The sequence below is a fragment of the Hippocampus bargibanti genome, linkage group LG02 (assembly GCF_051943395.1).
Source record: "Hippocampus bargibanti isolate YZ-2025 linkage group LG02, ASM5194339v1, whole genome shotgun sequence".
In the NCBI taxonomy this organism is placed as follows: domain Eukaryota; kingdom Metazoa; phylum Chordata; class Actinopteri; order Syngnathiformes; family Syngnathidae; genus Hippocampus; species Hippocampus bargibanti.
In genome coordinates, this window is record NC_142735.1 from 30319064 (window position 1) to 30335459 (window position 16396).

Below are 16396 nucleotides of genomic sequence, written 5' to 3' on the forward strand. Positions count from 1 at the left end.
AATAGATGCACAAAACCTCAGCCCAGAAGAAAGATTCAAAAGAAGCTAACAACATATGTGACGCTACAATACGTAAATTTACATTAAACCGTGACTGTAAAGTGTACGTGAGACTTATGAAAGGGGCTTAGTGGCTCGTAGGAAGCAATGCAAACGTTGCATTGTGCACCACAATGACAATCCACTACTGCAGCAAAATCTAGCCATGCACATTTACCGTAAATTAAGTAAGGTAGCATTTGTAGTAGGTACATTCTTCATTTAAAGAAAACTTTATAGTTTGTGGCCATGTTTTTTATCTGCCCTGTTGTCCGCTAACTTTGTTTTTACTATAATTTGGGCAAATTCGGCGGGCCGGATTAAAAAGCCTATGTGGCCCGCGGGCCGTAGTTTGCCCATGTCTGTTTCCCGAAAAATAGTTTGTATGCCCAAGTAAAATGTTCATCAATTTAACGTTCGTAAACCGAAAAGTTCGTAAGCCAAGGGGTTCGTAAACCGAGGTATCACCGTCTCCGTTTTGGAGTGGGGGAACGTGACAAATGCTTTCAATGAGGTGGGTGGGGGGGGCTGCTTTGCTTTCAGGCCGGACCAGAGATAGTACCCACCGATAGCTGGTTAGCAACGGTGCTGGAAACCCTGCTTAGCATCGTCAGCGGCGGCTACAAGGCCAAAGGTCGAGTGTTTCCATGGTACCCACACGTAAGTTGGGCCTGCGGGGGTCCGGCCCACATCCGGTCTGGAGGAAAGCGCGTGTCAACTGGTTGCGTTTGTGGCCCTGCCAGCGCTCCTATTCGGGCGAGAACACGGCGAGCGCCATCGCTCGTTCCTGCGCCAGCCTGGCTCTGTCTCTGCTGGTGCCTGTGCTGCTTGTGTGGCATCCGGACGGCCTGAAGCGGGTCTTGACGGCGCTGCGGGCCGGCCTGCCCAGGTCGCCCGCCGCCGCCGTCGCCGACGACTCTCAGGCCAACCGGTTCCACTCGGGCTTGGCTCTCGGCATGGTGCTGTCCGCCCTCCATCAGCGACATCTCAGGTAGCGACCAAACCATTGACCCCTCAATCTTTACTCCCATCCATCCATCCTTCCTTCTTTCTTTCTTTCTTTCCCTTCCTTCCTCCCTCCCTTCCATCTGTCCATCCTTACTTCCTTCTTTTTGTTCTTCCTTCCTCCATTCCTTCCTTTCTTCGTTCCTTCCAGCTGTCTTTCCTTCTGTCCATCCATCCTTCCTTCTCTCCTTCAGTCCTTCCTCCCATCCTTCTTTCCTTAATTTCTTCTTTCCAACGTTCCTTCCTTCCTTTTTTCCTTCCTTCATTCTGTCCTTCCTTTCTTCCGTCCCTCCTTCAGTCCTTCCTTCCTTCCTTCCTTCCTTCCTGACGATGTGTTTCCCTGCCTCCTCCCCAGCGACGACCCCACTCAGAAGGACGCCGATCTCCTCCTTGACGCTCTGGCGGATCTGGAAGCTTGCTCTTTGGACGGCGACGCGGAACCCAAGTGAGTGCGTCGTCGGTTGATGCCGACAGTGGGGCAAAACTCATTTGCGTTGCCTTCCTCAGTACGGGCTGCGTGCTGGGTTTGGCTCTGGCGCTTTCGTCCCTCTGCAACGGCGGGCCGGCGCGTCAGCCCGTCCGCGTTGCCCAAACACTGGACAGGCTCCTGAGCGCCTTGCGGGACGCCGCTGGCGAACAAGGATGCACGATGCGAGAGGTCAGGAAGCGAGCGCCGGCGTGCGTCCGCGCAGGCCTGTCACCTTCACATCCTTGCGTGCAGGTTTTGGCGTACTCGGTGGCGTGCGTGGGCGCGTCGGCCTTCGGCGCGGGCGTCGTCCCTCCCGACAAGGCGGAGGAGGTGTTGGCGACGTTGCGCGCCTCGACCGAGGAGAGCCAGCAGGTCACCGCGCGCCATTGCGTCCCGTCCTCCCTAAAGCGGTGTGCGTCGCCACGACGACAGGTCTGATGCCCCTCCGGCTTTTCTTTGGTCCAGACTCCCGGCTTGTCCACGGCGCTGGGCCTGGCGGTGCACGGCCTGTCTCTGTGCGGCCACGGCAAAGCCGAGGACCTCCAGCCTCGTCTCCTGGCCGCCTGGATCAAGATTTTGCTGACGGAGGTGCGGCGGCCATTTTGTAGAATGATAAAAAATGTCAAAGCGGCGCGGGATGGATCACGTTGCCGTGTCGTGTCGGCTTTCAGGGCTTCCCCACCGTGCGGCGGCTGGCGGCCGTGAACGGCCTGGCGGCGTTGGTGGGATCCGAGAGTTACCTCGTTCAGGTCAAGCCTCTTTCCCTTTTTTTTGGACTTTCTTTGGACTTATCGCACTTTTGCTTCTTCGCTTGCAGCTCGAGAGCCAACTGGAGCTTTCCTCCCACAAGCAGAGCCGACTGAATGAGGTCCTTCGGGCCATCTCGCAGGTAACGCCGCGAGGAAACGCAGCCTTCCTTGCTTTTGTTATTTCCTTCCTTCTCTCATTCTTTCCTACTTTCCTTCCTTTTCTTCTGGTCTTCCTTCCCTCCTTTGTTCATTCTTTCCTCCTGTCCTTCCTTGCTTCCTTTGCCTTCCTTCGTGCCTTCTGTTCCTTCCTTCTTTCTTTCCTCTCTTCCTTTGTTCCTTCCTTCCTTTCTTCTTTCCTTCTTGCCTTCCTTCCTGCCTTCCTTTTTTACTTCCTGTTTTCATTCTTTCGTTCCTTCTTTTTTTCTGTCCTTCCTTTATGTTCCTTCCTACTTTCCTTTCTTCCTTTCCTTCTTCATTCTTTCTTTCCTTTCTTCCCTCCGTTCTTGCCTTCCTTCCTGTTTTCTGTCCTTCTTGCATTCCTTCCTGCCTTCCATCCTTCCTTCCTTCATTCCTCCTGCCCACCATGACAGCACTGGGTAGCTTCTTCAGCCAGAGACCATTACACCCACTCTTGTACTGTAAATATGTGTTGATGCAATACAGCTACATATTGCTATATATATGCCACAGGTGTCAAAGTCAAGGCCCGGGGGCCAAATCCGGCCCGCCACATCATTTATTTCGGCCTGCGAAAGCAAATCAAACTTCCATGATGCTTACTAAAATCCTAACCAAAATTTCATATTTTTGGACGTAAACCACAGTCAGTCATTATTCTTGACTTCAGATTTGAAAACTAGTTATTCATTCATTTGTTGTGCGCTCTATATGTAATATGTGGAGGGGATGAAACATACTAATGGCTTCCCCAAATTCATAACGGCCCTCGAGAGGAAATCATAACTACAATGTGGCCCGCGGCAAAAAACCCTGATATATGCCCTTTAATTGATACGTGCACTATGTACAGTTTTTTTATGAAACATTTTTGCACATTTACAGTATACATCTCAGTCTTCTGAGATTTTTACTATGCTTAGAATATCTTGTTGTTGTTTTTTTATCCCTTCACCGGCTCACCCCCTTCCCCTCTCAAATTGCTGTTGTGGATGGCAAATTACCCCATTGTGGGATGATTAAAGGTTTTCTGATTCCTTACAGCTTTTTCTATTTTCTTCCTTCCATTTTTTCATACACCCTTTCTTCCTTCCAGCCTTTCCTGTTTCCTTCCTTTGTTCCAACCAGCCTTTTTCGACGACAGCCCCCCCCCCCCCCCTGGCCCCCCACCACCTTGTCTATCCTGAATTCAAACGTGTTCGCCTCTCCGTAACTCTTGTGCTCGTCAGATTGTAAGCCTCTCAGAAGCCATTGGCCTGCAGTCCAACTGCGCCTGCCTGCTGGGTCACTTGCATTTGTCACACACGCTCGCCAGCCACACTCACACAACAGGTAGGTCAATGTCAAGTCGACGCCGCGGTGATGTACGGCGATGAGCTTGATGCTGTCGTTCTTTCAGTGCCTGCGGATTTTGGGTACCTCCCGCAGAAAAGTGTCATCAGGGCCCTGGTGGATTTGCTCACGGAGGCGGGGAAAAAAGGTTTGATCCTTCACTTTGCCCTTTAGTGGCAAGAATTTGTAACAGATGTGTTTGTACGTGTGAATGTGTTTCATGCATTTGTAAAAAAAAAAAAAAAAAACATTTAACTCTGTCTTTTATTCACACCAAGTGATTACATATAAAAAATGTGTCATGCAAATATGATATTATTCATTTTAATCCTGATTTATTTGACCACGTTTTAAAGTTATGATTGAAATTATATCTGCAGTAGATCAAAACTCTTAGCTGTAGGTGAACCAATTTGAAGTCATATTTGAAAGAAAGAAGTACAGTAAAGTCTTGTTATATCGATATTGGTTATATTGATAGTACCGCTTATTACGATACTATTTCTATGAACGCAAGGAGAAAATTACATGCGCGCCGGATCGGAAATATCGATAGTCCGGTTATATCGATATTTTTTCGGACTCCCGAGAATATCGATATAACGAGACTTTACTGTAATTAATGTTCATTGTTCTGAGAAATGAAATGTATTATTATTATTGTTTGAAATACTTTGGTGTCATAATGTTTATTTTTTTTTCAATTCTGTTAATTACACTAAAATAAGACTGATATTTAGTATATGGATGGTTGGATGGGTTGGTGGGTGGGTTGCCCCCCCTGCCCGTCTCAGCATGATGGGGGACAGAGCTTTCAGCTGCCTGACCCCAAACTCTGGAACTCACTTCCTCCCAACATTTGTAACATTGATTCTCTTCCCACCTTCAAATCTCAAAACCCACCTATTTAAAATTGCATTTTCTATGTAGCTTTATCTCTTGTTTCTATTTATAATTGTATTTTATTCATTGTATTCTATTTTGTGATTGTATTTTATTTATTGTAGTACCCATGCTTGTCTGTGACTGGAAAGTGTCCTTGAGAGCTTTGAAAGGCGCTTGAAATATGTATGTATGTATGTATGTATGTATGTATGTATGTATGTATGTATGTATGTATGTATTATTATTATTATTATTTTCGTAAATCATTTTTTTTTGTTGAGGAACATCTGTGATTGTCACACGTAAACACTTAAAATATAATGTATTATTATTATTATTATTATTATTCTGATTTGGGTGGGTGGGTGGATGTATCGATAGATGTATATTATGTTCATAATGGTGCGGGTGGCAAAATTCCCTCAAAAATGGATTGATAATGATCAATTGAGCACATGATTTGTTGATTTTTTATATTCCTCTTATTTTAATTGAGGATGTGTTGGAAAAAAAAAAAGTCAACGAAAGGTGTCCTCTCAGGTCCGGAGTTTGCGCCCCCTAATGTGGTCCAAACGGCGCTCCGACCTCTGGCCTCGGTGGGAACGGCGGTCCAGTACCCGCCGGTCAACTGGGGCGGGATCCTGTCCCCTCTGATGCGACTCTGCTTCGGTAAGCGTGCTCGGCCTTTGGCAATCCGCCACATGCCACGGCTGTCCTTTTTTTTTCTCCTTCCGGCGTTGGCAGGTGAGGAGGTTCAGCATCAATGTGTGGCCTTGGCTGCGTCGCAAGCTCAACATTCCCAGAGCGCTTCGCTGCTTCTGGGCTCCTGGTTGTCCTCGCCTCTCGTCTACAGCCTCAGCGTAAGTTTGCCGCCTGCTGCGACGGCTGCTTTTGGCGTCCGCCAATGGCAACGCGGTCTTTTAGTACCGGACAAGGGCCCTCCTGTACGAGAACCTCTCGTCGTGGATGCGGCACGTCCCCGAGGACAAACTCCGGTTCTTCGTGGAGACTCTTGGCTTGCAGAGCTTCCGGGAGGATTTAGGACCCCAGCGTCTCTCCCTCCTGCGGGGGCTGCCGCAGGCCATGGCGGCCCCCAACCCGCCCAGCGCCTGCTGGGCCACCCTGTCCGCCGCCTCCGAGAAGATATTCAGTCTCCTGCCCAACCAGATCGAGGTGCCGCGTCTCATTCATCACTTACCCAAAACCTTTTTGCTCGTGGTGAATTTGTGCTCACCATCCTCAGGGTGCACGAGTGGAGGATTACGTGGGAGTGGCCGACTGCTTGTCTGAGATGTCCGATGAGGAGATTGATCGCATCGCGGGGGTCACGGAGGTACACCCTGGAGAAAATATTTGGACCCTCTCAGAGATAGAGAAAAGCATCGTCACATGTCCTCAGAGTATTCACAGCGCTTTATAGGGCAGACAACCGACAGCTCCGGACAAGTTGCGTCCATAATTTGTAAAATCACTTCAAATGACTTCTACTGAGCGCATTTGACAAAGATTCCACCGCATATAGCTATATTTTGCGTTTTAAACCTCACGCTGAATATTCATGAAGTCTTGTTTTCGACTTGATGACGATCCCCTATGTGACGTCACGGAGGGAACGCCCCTAACCGACAAAGCGACACACAATGCATTTTGGGTACTTTTTTTCATCCGAAAACACCATGTTGATTGTGAAATTAGAAGGAAAACTACATAAATAACACGGTGGTGAATCGTTACACGCATAAAGAAGAAGTCTACAGAAATTCCCAGCGGACAAACCAGCCATTTCCAACGGAGCTTGTGCGCCACCTCGTGCATTTTCTGGGTGCTACATTGGAGTCCAGACTGCTCGAATTGATACGGAAGGACTTCTTGAATCAATTGCAAGTCATTTTTATTGGTGTTTTGCATTTGACTAAAAATATAAGCCTGCGTGTTTTGGCTATTTTAGATGCTATAAAACGTTTTTCTGATGTCAGTTAGCAAACAAAAAAATGGTGTCGGTTGTCCTTTAAGTGGCCTTGGGTGCTTTGAAAGGCACTTGTAAATTATATGTATTATTATTATTACGATTATTATTACAATTACAATTAATATTACTTTTACATTACTATTACATTATTTGTTTATGTTTATTATTATTATTAATGCTGTGGCGGGCACTAGGACCAGGCAGTCACCCAGCAGGTGCACAGGAGGGGGGGGGGTGTTTAGGTTAAGTATATTTCACTGCATTTTCTATGTTGAGATCAGATCCACTTGTTAGCCGTTGGAATAAACACGTCTACGTTCAGTTGCGTGCTCCTTCCTCAACAGCTACAATGCTACCATTACAGCCAATGCATTTTGGTGGGAGAAGCGAAGCCAAAGGAACCATTTTTTGGACTTTTTAGACACAGATGGAGAAAAGCTGCTTTGTCTTAGCTTGCCTGGCATCTCGCGGGAGGATTCCCCTGCTGGCTCTCAACGACGTCATCGCCGGCGTTCTCCGCGGTTGGCCGAGCCACCGGGTAGGCTGGATCCTCCTGCAGACCTTCTACCAGTGTCGCCTGGCCGCCGGTGTCCATGCAGGTCACTGACCCTTTTTTTTGTTCTTGTTAAGGAATGAACACATGAACATGTGTATCTTTTTTTTGCTGCAGACGTTTCCAAGCGAATGGAGTGGCTCTTGGAGCTGATGGGACTCATCCGAAATGTCGCATACGGCGCCGACGCAAGTGGGAACACCAAACAGGTGAGATGTCTCATGTTTACGATGCGACCTTGACTGTCTTGACGCTCACATTTTTTGCACAGTCGATTTTTATTTTCGCTCGCTCTGCTTTCACACTGTTGGACCAAAATGTGACATTCAAGCTTTTTTTTTTGAGGGGGGTGGGGGGGTGATTGAACAGTACAAATACACCTGCTCACAACCGGGTAGAGTAAATGCTGGCGCGAATGGCTGCCGCTGCTCACCCCCCCCCCCCCCAAAAAAAAAAAAAATCCTGTGACTGTAAAGTGTCCTTGAGAGTTTTGAAAGGCGCTTAGAAATTAAATGTATTATTATTATTATTATTATTAATGCATCGGTCACAATGAGAGGCATCACAAGGAAGTGACGTACAGCATGGTGGTACATTCAGGTGCGCTCAGTTTGGTCGAGAAACAATTTTCAATTGTAAACCGAGGCATAAAAAAGACATTGTTGGTTGAAAACCGAATTCGTCTCGAAAACCAAAACATTTCCGATTATAATCTGTTATCACAGTCTCTGAAATAACATCTGCCCGGACGCCCAGGGCGTGCAACTTTTACGTTGGGCGTACAATTTACAGAACATCTCCGCCCGGGTGGACGACAACTTTTTGTCATGAGTTTCAGACACTGGTTATCAATGTCTGCTTTTTTTTAATCGATATTGGACAATACAAACATGTTGACTCACAATGGAAGACTATACGAGAATAAAATCCGATTTGCAGAGATCTCAGCCAAACACGTCTGCTTATTAGTAAAAAAAACTTGATTCAACAACACTAATGCGTCGGTCCCAATGAGGCGCGACATCAGGAAGTGACGTATACATAAGGAAGTGGAGGTGAGTCAAGTGGTGCATTCAGGTGCGCTCAGTTTGCCCAAGAACCTGTTTTTGGTTGCAATCCAAGGTCTAAAAATCCTGAAATCTTTGGTCAAAAACCGAATTGGTCGAGAACCGAGACGTTTGAAACCCCAGCTTTGACTGTACAAAATTAAAGGTGACGTTTGTGTCTTGTACCAAACCACTTTTTTTTGGGGGGGTTAAATAAATTTTTCGCGCGGTATTTTGCTGAGCGGCATAACCAATTAACATTCAAACTGGAGAATGTTGCGGCAATAGATGTAATCTATCTGTTGCAGTCGACAGACTTCCTGTTCCAAGTCTTTGCCGCCGCCGTCGTTTCCTGGGGCGACCTCTCCGTCCCCCTCCTGCTGGGCGTCAGGGGGCGCTGGTTCCCGTGGAGTGCCGCCTCCAAGCCTGCCGCCCTGGCGCACGCCCTCTACGGCGCCGAGTCGCTGACGGAGCACGCCCTGCCTCGGTGCCTGCTGGGACTGCCCCGCAGCTTGCCGCCGCTTCTTCACAAAGAACCCTGGAAGGGCCACGTCCACAAGGTCCGTCCCGTCTGTCCGTCCTGGGGACTTTCCGTTGAGACATGACGCTCTGCTTGTGTCCGTGTTAGTTCGTCGATTGGCTTCTCGGTCTTGTGGAGGCACCCGAAGAAAGTTTGTCGGCGGCAAGCGTGGAGACGGCTCGCGGTGAGAAAAAGCAAAGAAAGCGTTTGATTTGGGATTTGAACGGCGTTTTTGAGCCGTTCCTTCTTGTCCTTTCAGCGTCCCTGTTGGCCCTGTGGTGCTCCCCCGAGTTCAAAAAGAAGTCGGTGTGGACCCGAGCCTACGGCTGGTAATTAAATCATGCTGTGAGTATTTCTTTTTTGGTTGGGTGCGGGTGTATCATTCGTATTTCTTTTTTTAGGCGTGCAGGGGTGTCTCACAAGTACAGTGATACCTCGGTTTATGAACCCGTTGGCTTGCAAACGTTTCGGTTTACGAACGTGAAATTATAAAAAAAATAACCTTGGCATACAAACTATTTTTTGGGATACACACGGAGCTGCCACAATGAGTGATGTGTCTTTCACGAACGAGCCCATTTTCCGAACAAGGAAATGGCAGCCGACTATTTTTTGTCCTCTATTCCCCGCCCCCAGTCTTCAGTTAAAGCCACGTGATTGGTCAAGAACGCAGCAGTGAGGGGCAGGGGGGGTTAGGTAGACGACAGAGAGAGAGAGAGAAAATGGATAGAAAACAGTGAAATTTGGACTCGTTTCAACTTTGATAGTTCAAAGGCACAGTGTAGACTGCCTCCCACCTCCTCCTACCCCATTCCATCAACGACCATCACAAATGTAAATAAAATGACTTTATTATTTCTGCGACACACACAATGCATTTTGGGCACTTTTTTTCTTCTGAAAACACCGTGTTGATCGCAAAATTAGAAGGAAAACTACGTAAATAACGCGGTAGTGAATCGTGTGTCGCACCAAGACAAATCAGCCCATTTCCAGCGGACCTTGTGCGCCATCCTGTGCATTTTCTGGCCGCTACATTGGAGTCCAGAGTTCTCGAATAGATACGGAAGGACTTCTTTAATCGATTGCAAACGTATGCTTTCCTCTTCAGAACTATTTGAATCATATTCAGAACTGGATGAGTAACAAGAAAGCATCTTCTCCCAATCTGAAGCCATTGGTTTGGTTCTGGAGCAAGGCATTTTGTGGAGGAGTATCCTGGCATGACGTCACGAACAAGGGGGCGGGACTTTCGGAATCTCACAATTTTGTGGCAGTTTTGGGACACTTTAAGTCATTTTTATTGGTGTTTTGCATTTAACTAAAAAGATCAGTCTGCGTATTTGGGTATTTTTGATGCTATAAAACGTTTTTCTGATGTCAGTTCGGAAACAAAAAAATGGTGTCGGTTGTCCTTTAATAGATTCCTTGTTCTTAAGGATGGTAGCAATGGTGGACTTAGCGTACTGGTACTGGGACACTAAGTCACACAAACGCACACCTCATTCGTGTTTATCAATGATCTCCTTCTTCTGCTTGATCGTAATTTTCTTTAATGATCAAAACGATCAAACACAAACCACGTCCGCACTCAAAGAAAAGGGGTGATGAACTGGGTCGCCGTGGTTTGGTTTCGTCCACCGAAAACTAGTCCGCAAGCCACCGCAAGCTGAAGCGTTCGTCAGCGGAGGTATCATGGTATTTCTTTTTTTTTAATTTGTATTTATTTTTTTATTTTTGGAGGGTATCATTCATATTTCTTTTATTTTGGGTAGGGATATATTCCTATTTCTTTTTTTTTTTTTTTGGGGGGGGGGGGTGTATCATTCGTATTTCTGTTTTTCTGGGAGGGTGTGGTATCATTCATATTGCTTTTTTCCATTTGTATTTATTTTATTTTATTTTATTTTGGCGGGGGTAATCATTTGTATTTCCTTTTTGTCGTCTTGGTCCACTTCTCCAGGTGATTTCGTCTCTCCTTAAGCGACTGCCACACTGTGAGCAAAGCTCCTGCGGAGGGGAAAAATGGTGGCCTTCCCCCAAGCCCTCCTTGTTTCCGACCGCCACTCAAGCGACATCTTACCCAAACCAAGGAGAGGTAGCGACACCCTCAGGATAAGCGTCCAAAGTGTCGGGGTCCCTCGGCGGTGTGCTTCCTCTTCCGAGTGACGCATCGCGTGCCATATCGTGACCCCTGTTAGAAGCAGAAAAGCGCTTTTGTTTTGATTTGTTCACCTTTGACCTCTCTTGCTTGACAATCACACCAAAAGTTCAAACTAGATGAATGTGACCTCGCTCGTCCTTCCTAGAGACTTGGTTTTCCGTTCTTCCCAATTCCAAGCCAGCATCAAAAATCAATGACACATGCTGATGTTCTTTTTCCTCACACTGCCTGGAATTTGCCCAAAAATGGCTGCGTCAAACCATAATGGCTGTTTTTCTGTTTCATTCAGGGAACAGGTCAGGGATTTTTTTAATCCTCCAGCTTGTTAACATCGACATGTTGGCTATACAACCAACACCCACCCCTAACTTTTCAAGCCGCTTTTTCCTTTTTCAATGAACTCCAAAATGGCTGCGTCAAACCAAAATGGCAGTTTTCCTTTCTCATTTGGGGAACAGGTCAAGGATTTTTTTAACCCCTCCAACCTGTTAAGATGGACTCTACAAACGGGTTACACGCCCATCATCTCCCCACCCCCAACTTTTCAAGCTCGTTTTTCTTTTTTCAATAAACTCCAAAATATCTGTTTCAAGCAAAATGGCAACATCTGTGGATGGTTGTTATTCTCCTTCTGGGCCATTTTCCCTCAGTCTCAGGCCGCTGTGCTCTAAAAGGGGGCCATTCTCCACGATAATTTGTCATTGGTTCAGTTAGGAGAGACATGTCCATCCAAGGATAAGGTTTCTTCAGCCGTCATCTGTACTTCTTTGAAGGTGTTGGTGTTTCTCTTCTTATCCAAGATGCTTCGTCAGCTAACTATTTTTTTTGCTTGTAGTTTTGGCCCTATATATATATATATATACCTACTGTCTAGACTTGGCGGTGCCAGCCTCTGCTATGATTGGTCCCTGCTCTCTGGTCGGGGGGAGCAGAAGACTACTCCCTGAGGCTACACTGATTACTCCTATTGTCCTGCCTGAGTATGGGGTCGACGACTGGCCTGATTGCCCCATTTGCACTTGTATCACCTCATCAGCATAACTAAGCCTATGTTGCCTAAGAAGTCGGTTGTAGGAACGATCCAAATTGAACCTCACCCCACCATGGCGATGTAGTGAAGGATTTTGCTGTTTTATGAAAATAGCTTCTTTTACTCCCCTTTCAAACCATCTACCTCACATCTGGACAGTGGGGATATATTTATTGGGCCAAAACTACCGTCAAAAAATTTTAGTTCACTGACGAAGCCTCTTGGATAAGAAGCGAAACGTCCGACACCTTCAAGGAAGTACAGATGACGGCTGAAGAAACCTTCTCACCGATGGACCACTCCTGTATGACTGAGAGCTTACACAGACATGTCCACCCAAGGTCACTTTGTTGGGCTGCAGTCAGGGCGGGGTCACCCACCTTCTGTGATGGCGGAGAGGAGGTAGACAGGGATCCACAGAGTGTAACGGACCCACAGCATGCCGGGGGAAGGGGCGTCCATCACGCACATCACTTCATGGGGATACCTGGGCCCAAAAACCACAATGTTGCAGGCCTGGAGTGTTTTTCAGGAGGGGGTGGGGTTATAATCATGCACCTGAGCAGGTCTAGGATGTTCCAGAAGAAGAGCTGCACGCACACGATGGGTTCGCTCTGAACCTCGTCCAAGTGGATGAGCACCATCAGGAGGAGGTTCTTTTCAAAAACCTGGACAAAAAACGTAAACGTTCATCCTCTCGTCGGAGCACAACCCACCCTGCATCGATTTATAATTATAATAATAATAATAATCCATTTGATTTCTAAGTGCCTTTCAAAACTCTCAAGGTCACTTTACAATCACAGGATAAGTTTTTCTGTGGGTGAGCAGCGTAAGCCACACGCGCCAGCGTTCACTCAACCCAGTAGTAACTCGGATCGAAAGCTAGCTAGCTCATAGATAGCTAACAGATAGCTAGCTAGGCCTTCATTCAACCCGGAAGTAACTCAGTTATACTAGTTGTATTAAGTTCATCCTGTCTACTTGATATCTAATTTAAAACAATTATTTTCTTACAGACAGTGTAGGTGTTCAATTACCTGACATGTTTCGGCGTATACTTCCGCCTTCGTCAGTGTGACTGACGAAGGCTGAACATGTCAGGTAATTGAAAACATAAAACACACTCTCTGTAAGAAAAGAATATTTTTTTTAAAATTAGTAACTCAGTTGAAAAATCTAGCTTGCTAATAGATAGCTAAGTGACTCGGATACAAAGCTAGCTAGCTAATAGATAGCTAACATATAGCGAGCTGGGCCTTCACTCAACCCGGAAGTAGCTCGGATAGAAAGCTAACTAGCAAAGTAACTCGGATAGAAAGCTAGCGAGCTAATGGTTAACAGATAGCTAGCTAGATAGGTAAATCATAATGGCCCCCGTGAGGAAACCATAACTACGATGTGGCCCACCCATCCATATGTATAAAAATCTGATTTATTAAATGAAATATTTCGCCATACTTGGATGAGGCGCGGGAGCAGACTGGCTTTCTCCAGCCGGTCGGCGATGTGGAAAATCTCCAAGATGGAGAGCAGCTGGCAGAGACTCATGACCAAGCCCACCGAGTGAAACGTGTCCGCGAGGGCATCTTGCAAAAAAAAAAAAAAAAAAAGAATTGTCGCCGCCGTTCTGACGACCCGCTTCCCGAGAGGCGATCCGAGTTGGCCTGCTCTGGGTCGCCTTAGCCCAGATAAGTCCCGCACGAGGTCCAAATGTGGCCAGTGATCAATTTGTATCCACCCGGCAGCCTCCCGTCATAAAATCAATCAAGTCTGGCCTGCATGTTGAATGAATACAATGGGCTGTAGCGCTGTTACCTGCGTCTGCTAAGTGCTGCCATCTTGAGGCTCAATTAGGAACAGCATATTACAAAAAGAGCCATTGACGGAATGATCCGGAATGATTTTCTAAAATGGCGATTTTCTAAATCTTTTGACATTTTCTAAATGGCCGATTTTCTATTTTTTAACTTATCTAAAATGGCAATTATCTAAATTTTGAGAAAATTTTCTAAACTGGTAAGTTTCTACATTTTTAAAAACATTTCTAAAATGACAACAATCAACAAAAGATCAATTCAATGCATTTTGGGTACTTTTTTTCCATCTGAAAACACTGTGTTGGAAACACTGTGAAGGAAAACTACATAAACAACGCGATGGTGAACCGTTGTGTGTCGCAGCCAATTGCGGTAACACGCAGAAAGAAGTGTAAGTTGACACAAATTTCCAGCAGACAAATCAACCCATTTCCAATGCAGTTTGTGCGCCATCTTGTGCATTTTCTGGGTGCTACATTGGAGTCCAGAGGTCTCACTTATAATGACTTAAACATAATAAACACGAAAACGGCGATTTGCCGGGAGAGACGGGAGCCGCTGCGTGTTCACGCGGCGCCATCTTGGAAAAAAAAAAAAACAAATAATATGACAACACAAAATGAGTAACAAGAAAGCATCTTCTCCGAATCTGAACTCTCTGAAGCCATTGTTTTGATTCTGGAGCAAAGCAGTTTGTGAAGGAGTATCCTGGCGTGACGTCACGAACAAGGGGGCGGGACTTTCTGAATCTGCCCAGTTCCGAGCTCATTTTGTGGCAGTTTTGGGACACTTTTAGTCATTTTTGCATTTGGCTAAAAATATCAGCCTGTGTGTTTTGGGTATTTTAGATGATATAAAATGTTTTTCTCATGTCCGTTTGGAAACAAAAAAAAAATGTGTTGGTTGGCTCGCTGAAATGTCTTTCAATTAATTGTTTTACTGTATATGTCAAGAACGTCCGCAATAGTAATTTTTAACACACCACATCCGACCCCCTTTCCAAAACGTTTGGACACGCCTGCCTTGGCCCCCCCCTTCAAGCTGACCTCGTCCGAAGGTGAGGAAGCGGACCACCATGTTGGTCAGAATCCACGTGTGTCCGCAGAACTGGAACAGATTGTAGGAGAAAACGTAGGCCAGCCTGACGCTGAGCCTGCATTCAAAAGGAAGCACAAAATATGAGACGCCATTTTCATTCAGCGCCGCCATCACGGTATCGTTGAAATGTCAAGAGAATGGCCTTTGCATAACATTTACCGGGCGGCAGGCTGAAAAATAGCTCAGCAAAAGAACGTCGCTCACTCACATTTTCTCTTTAAAGTCTTGTTCCTTCTTTCTCTCCGAACCGTTTTTTTTTTTTTTTTTTTTTTTGTGGGTGGGGGATGTTTCGCAGTAGTGGAAGCAGGAAAAGAGCCGTCACGCTTGCTCCATTCCACTTCCTCTGGCTGATAACTTTCAGTCAACTGCACGCTTGCATGCAAAACCTCACAAATTTTCACCGAGGGTGCGGAGGGGGTACTTCTGGGCTTGAAATCCATGTATGTACATTGTGTTCTAATTCCAATACTTTCACTTTGGCCCATGAAAACTGAAAATATGCATTTTCTATTTTTAAAAAATGCCCGGTTTGGTTAAAATAATTGTGAAAATCTCAATTTATCAAACAAAGAAAACATTAATATTTTTATTTGTACAGTGATACCTCAGCTTACGAACGCTTTAGCTCACAAACTTTTCGCCTTACAAACATTAAATTCGCGAGCATATAGTCTCGGCTAACCAACTAGTTTTCGGCAGATGAACACCAAACCACACGGTCGAACAGCGCCAAGGTGGCTGGCGGACGAGTTTTTGTCACCCCCTTTCTTTAGTGCAGACGTGGTTTGTTATCGAGTGGAGTACATTCGCGATTATGGGACCGAAAAAGACCCCACCACAGGCTCGTGTTAAGCCAAAGAGGACACAAAAGACGGTCGAGCAGAAGAAAGAGATCATCGAAAAACACAAACAAGGTGTGCGTTTGTGTGACTTAGCGTCCCAGTACCAGTATGCTAAGTCGACCATTGCTACGTGTGGCTAAGGGTGTTTCTGTGTTGTCTAAGCAACTGTCTCAGGCATTAGAATAGGTTGAAAAACTAGTAGGGGACTGTGTGTGAGGGTATTATCGCAGAGAAAGCACGGCAACTTCACTCGGATATCATCAAGAGGCAACTACATCAACGACCATCACAAAGGTAAATAAAAGCAGCGAGGGGGCTTGCCGAATGTTCAGTGGCAGGTCATTCCAGAGAGTTGGACCGGCAACTGAAAAGGCTTGATCCCCTTTGAGCCTCTGTTTAGTTTTCGCCGTATCTAATAATGCCTGGTCTGCAGACTTGACGCGTCAGGAAGGTGTGTAAAGGTAAATGAGCTCGGAGAGGTAAGGAGGAGCGAGGCCATTTAGAGATTTGAAGACAAATAATAAGATCTTGAAAAGAACTCTAAAATGCTCCATTTTATACCAGTCAAGAAGCATTCTGGGCCAGCTGGAAACGCTTCATGGAGGATTGACTAACTCCAAAGTAAAGCGCATTACAGTAATTGAGATGTGACAAAGGCATGAATTACTGCTTCCAGGTGCTCATGAGAAAGAAGAGTA

At 46.1% G+C, this 16396-nt stretch overlaps 2 protein-coding genes across 9 annotated transcripts in view; one reads left to right on the forward strand and one right to left on the reverse strand.

Annotated features, from left to right (window-relative positions):
- The window catches only part of focad (focadhesin), a 36957-nt gene extending 25445 nt beyond the window's left edge, over positions 1–11512 (forward strand). For all 5 annotated transcript variants that reach the window (XM_088990860.1, XM_088990861.1, XM_088990862.1 and 2 more), the window contains 20 exons: positions 583–699; positions 783–1030; positions 1400–1489; positions 1552–1702; positions 1766–1885; positions 1979–2101; positions 2185–2262; positions 2331–2402; positions 3669–3771; positions 3839–3919; positions 5197–5325; positions 5401–5516; positions 5581–5829; positions 5900–5989; positions 7047–7224; positions 7296–7387; positions 8533–8784; positions 8853–8928; positions 9004–9089; positions 10708–11512. In XM_088990860.1, the coding sequence (XP_088846986.1) occupies positions 583–699; positions 783–1030; positions 1400–1489; positions 1552–1702; positions 1766–1885; positions 1979–2101; positions 2185–2262; positions 2331–2402; positions 3669–3771; positions 3839–3919; positions 5197–5325; positions 5401–5516; positions 5581–5829; positions 5900–5989; positions 7047–7224; positions 7296–7387; positions 8533–8784; positions 8853–8928; positions 9004–9077 (2439 nt within the window). In that variant the 3' untranslated portion in view covers positions 9078–9089; positions 10708–11512. The remainder of the gene's footprint in view (positions 1–582; positions 700–782; positions 1031–1399; positions 1490–1551; positions 1703–1765; positions 1886–1978; positions 2102–2184; positions 2263–2330; positions 2403–3668; positions 3772–3838; positions 3920–5196; positions 5326–5400; positions 5517–5580; positions 5830–5899; positions 5990–7046; positions 7225–7295; positions 7388–8532; positions 8785–8852; positions 8929–9003; positions 9090–10707) is intronic.
- Positions 9580–15123, reverse strand: hacd4 (3-hydroxyacyl-CoA dehydratase 4). 4 transcript variants are annotated; one of them, XM_088990872.1, is made up of 6 exons: positions 14805–14999; positions 13400–13527; positions 12497–12606; positions 12319–12425; positions 10828–10938; positions 9580–10754 (listed from the first exon to the last, which is right to left on the reverse strand). In XM_088990872.1, exons 1-6 carry the CDS (start codon positions 14965–14967, stop codon positions 10666–10668), a joined length of 708 nt encoding a protein of 235 aa, XP_088846998.1. In that variant the 5' UTR covers positions 14968–14999; the 3' UTR covers positions 9580–10665. The 4 variants fall into 4 exon arrangements, with proteins under 4 accessions (XP_088846998.1, XP_088847000.1, XP_088846999.1 ...); XM_088990874.1 differs by adding an exon at positions 15065–15123 and having other exon boundaries at positions 10724–10938; positions 14805–14911; XM_088990873.1 differs by adding an exon at positions 15016–15072 and having other exon boundaries at positions 10724–10938; positions 14805–14911.
- Between the last annotated feature and the right edge of the window lie 1273 nt (positions 15124–16396).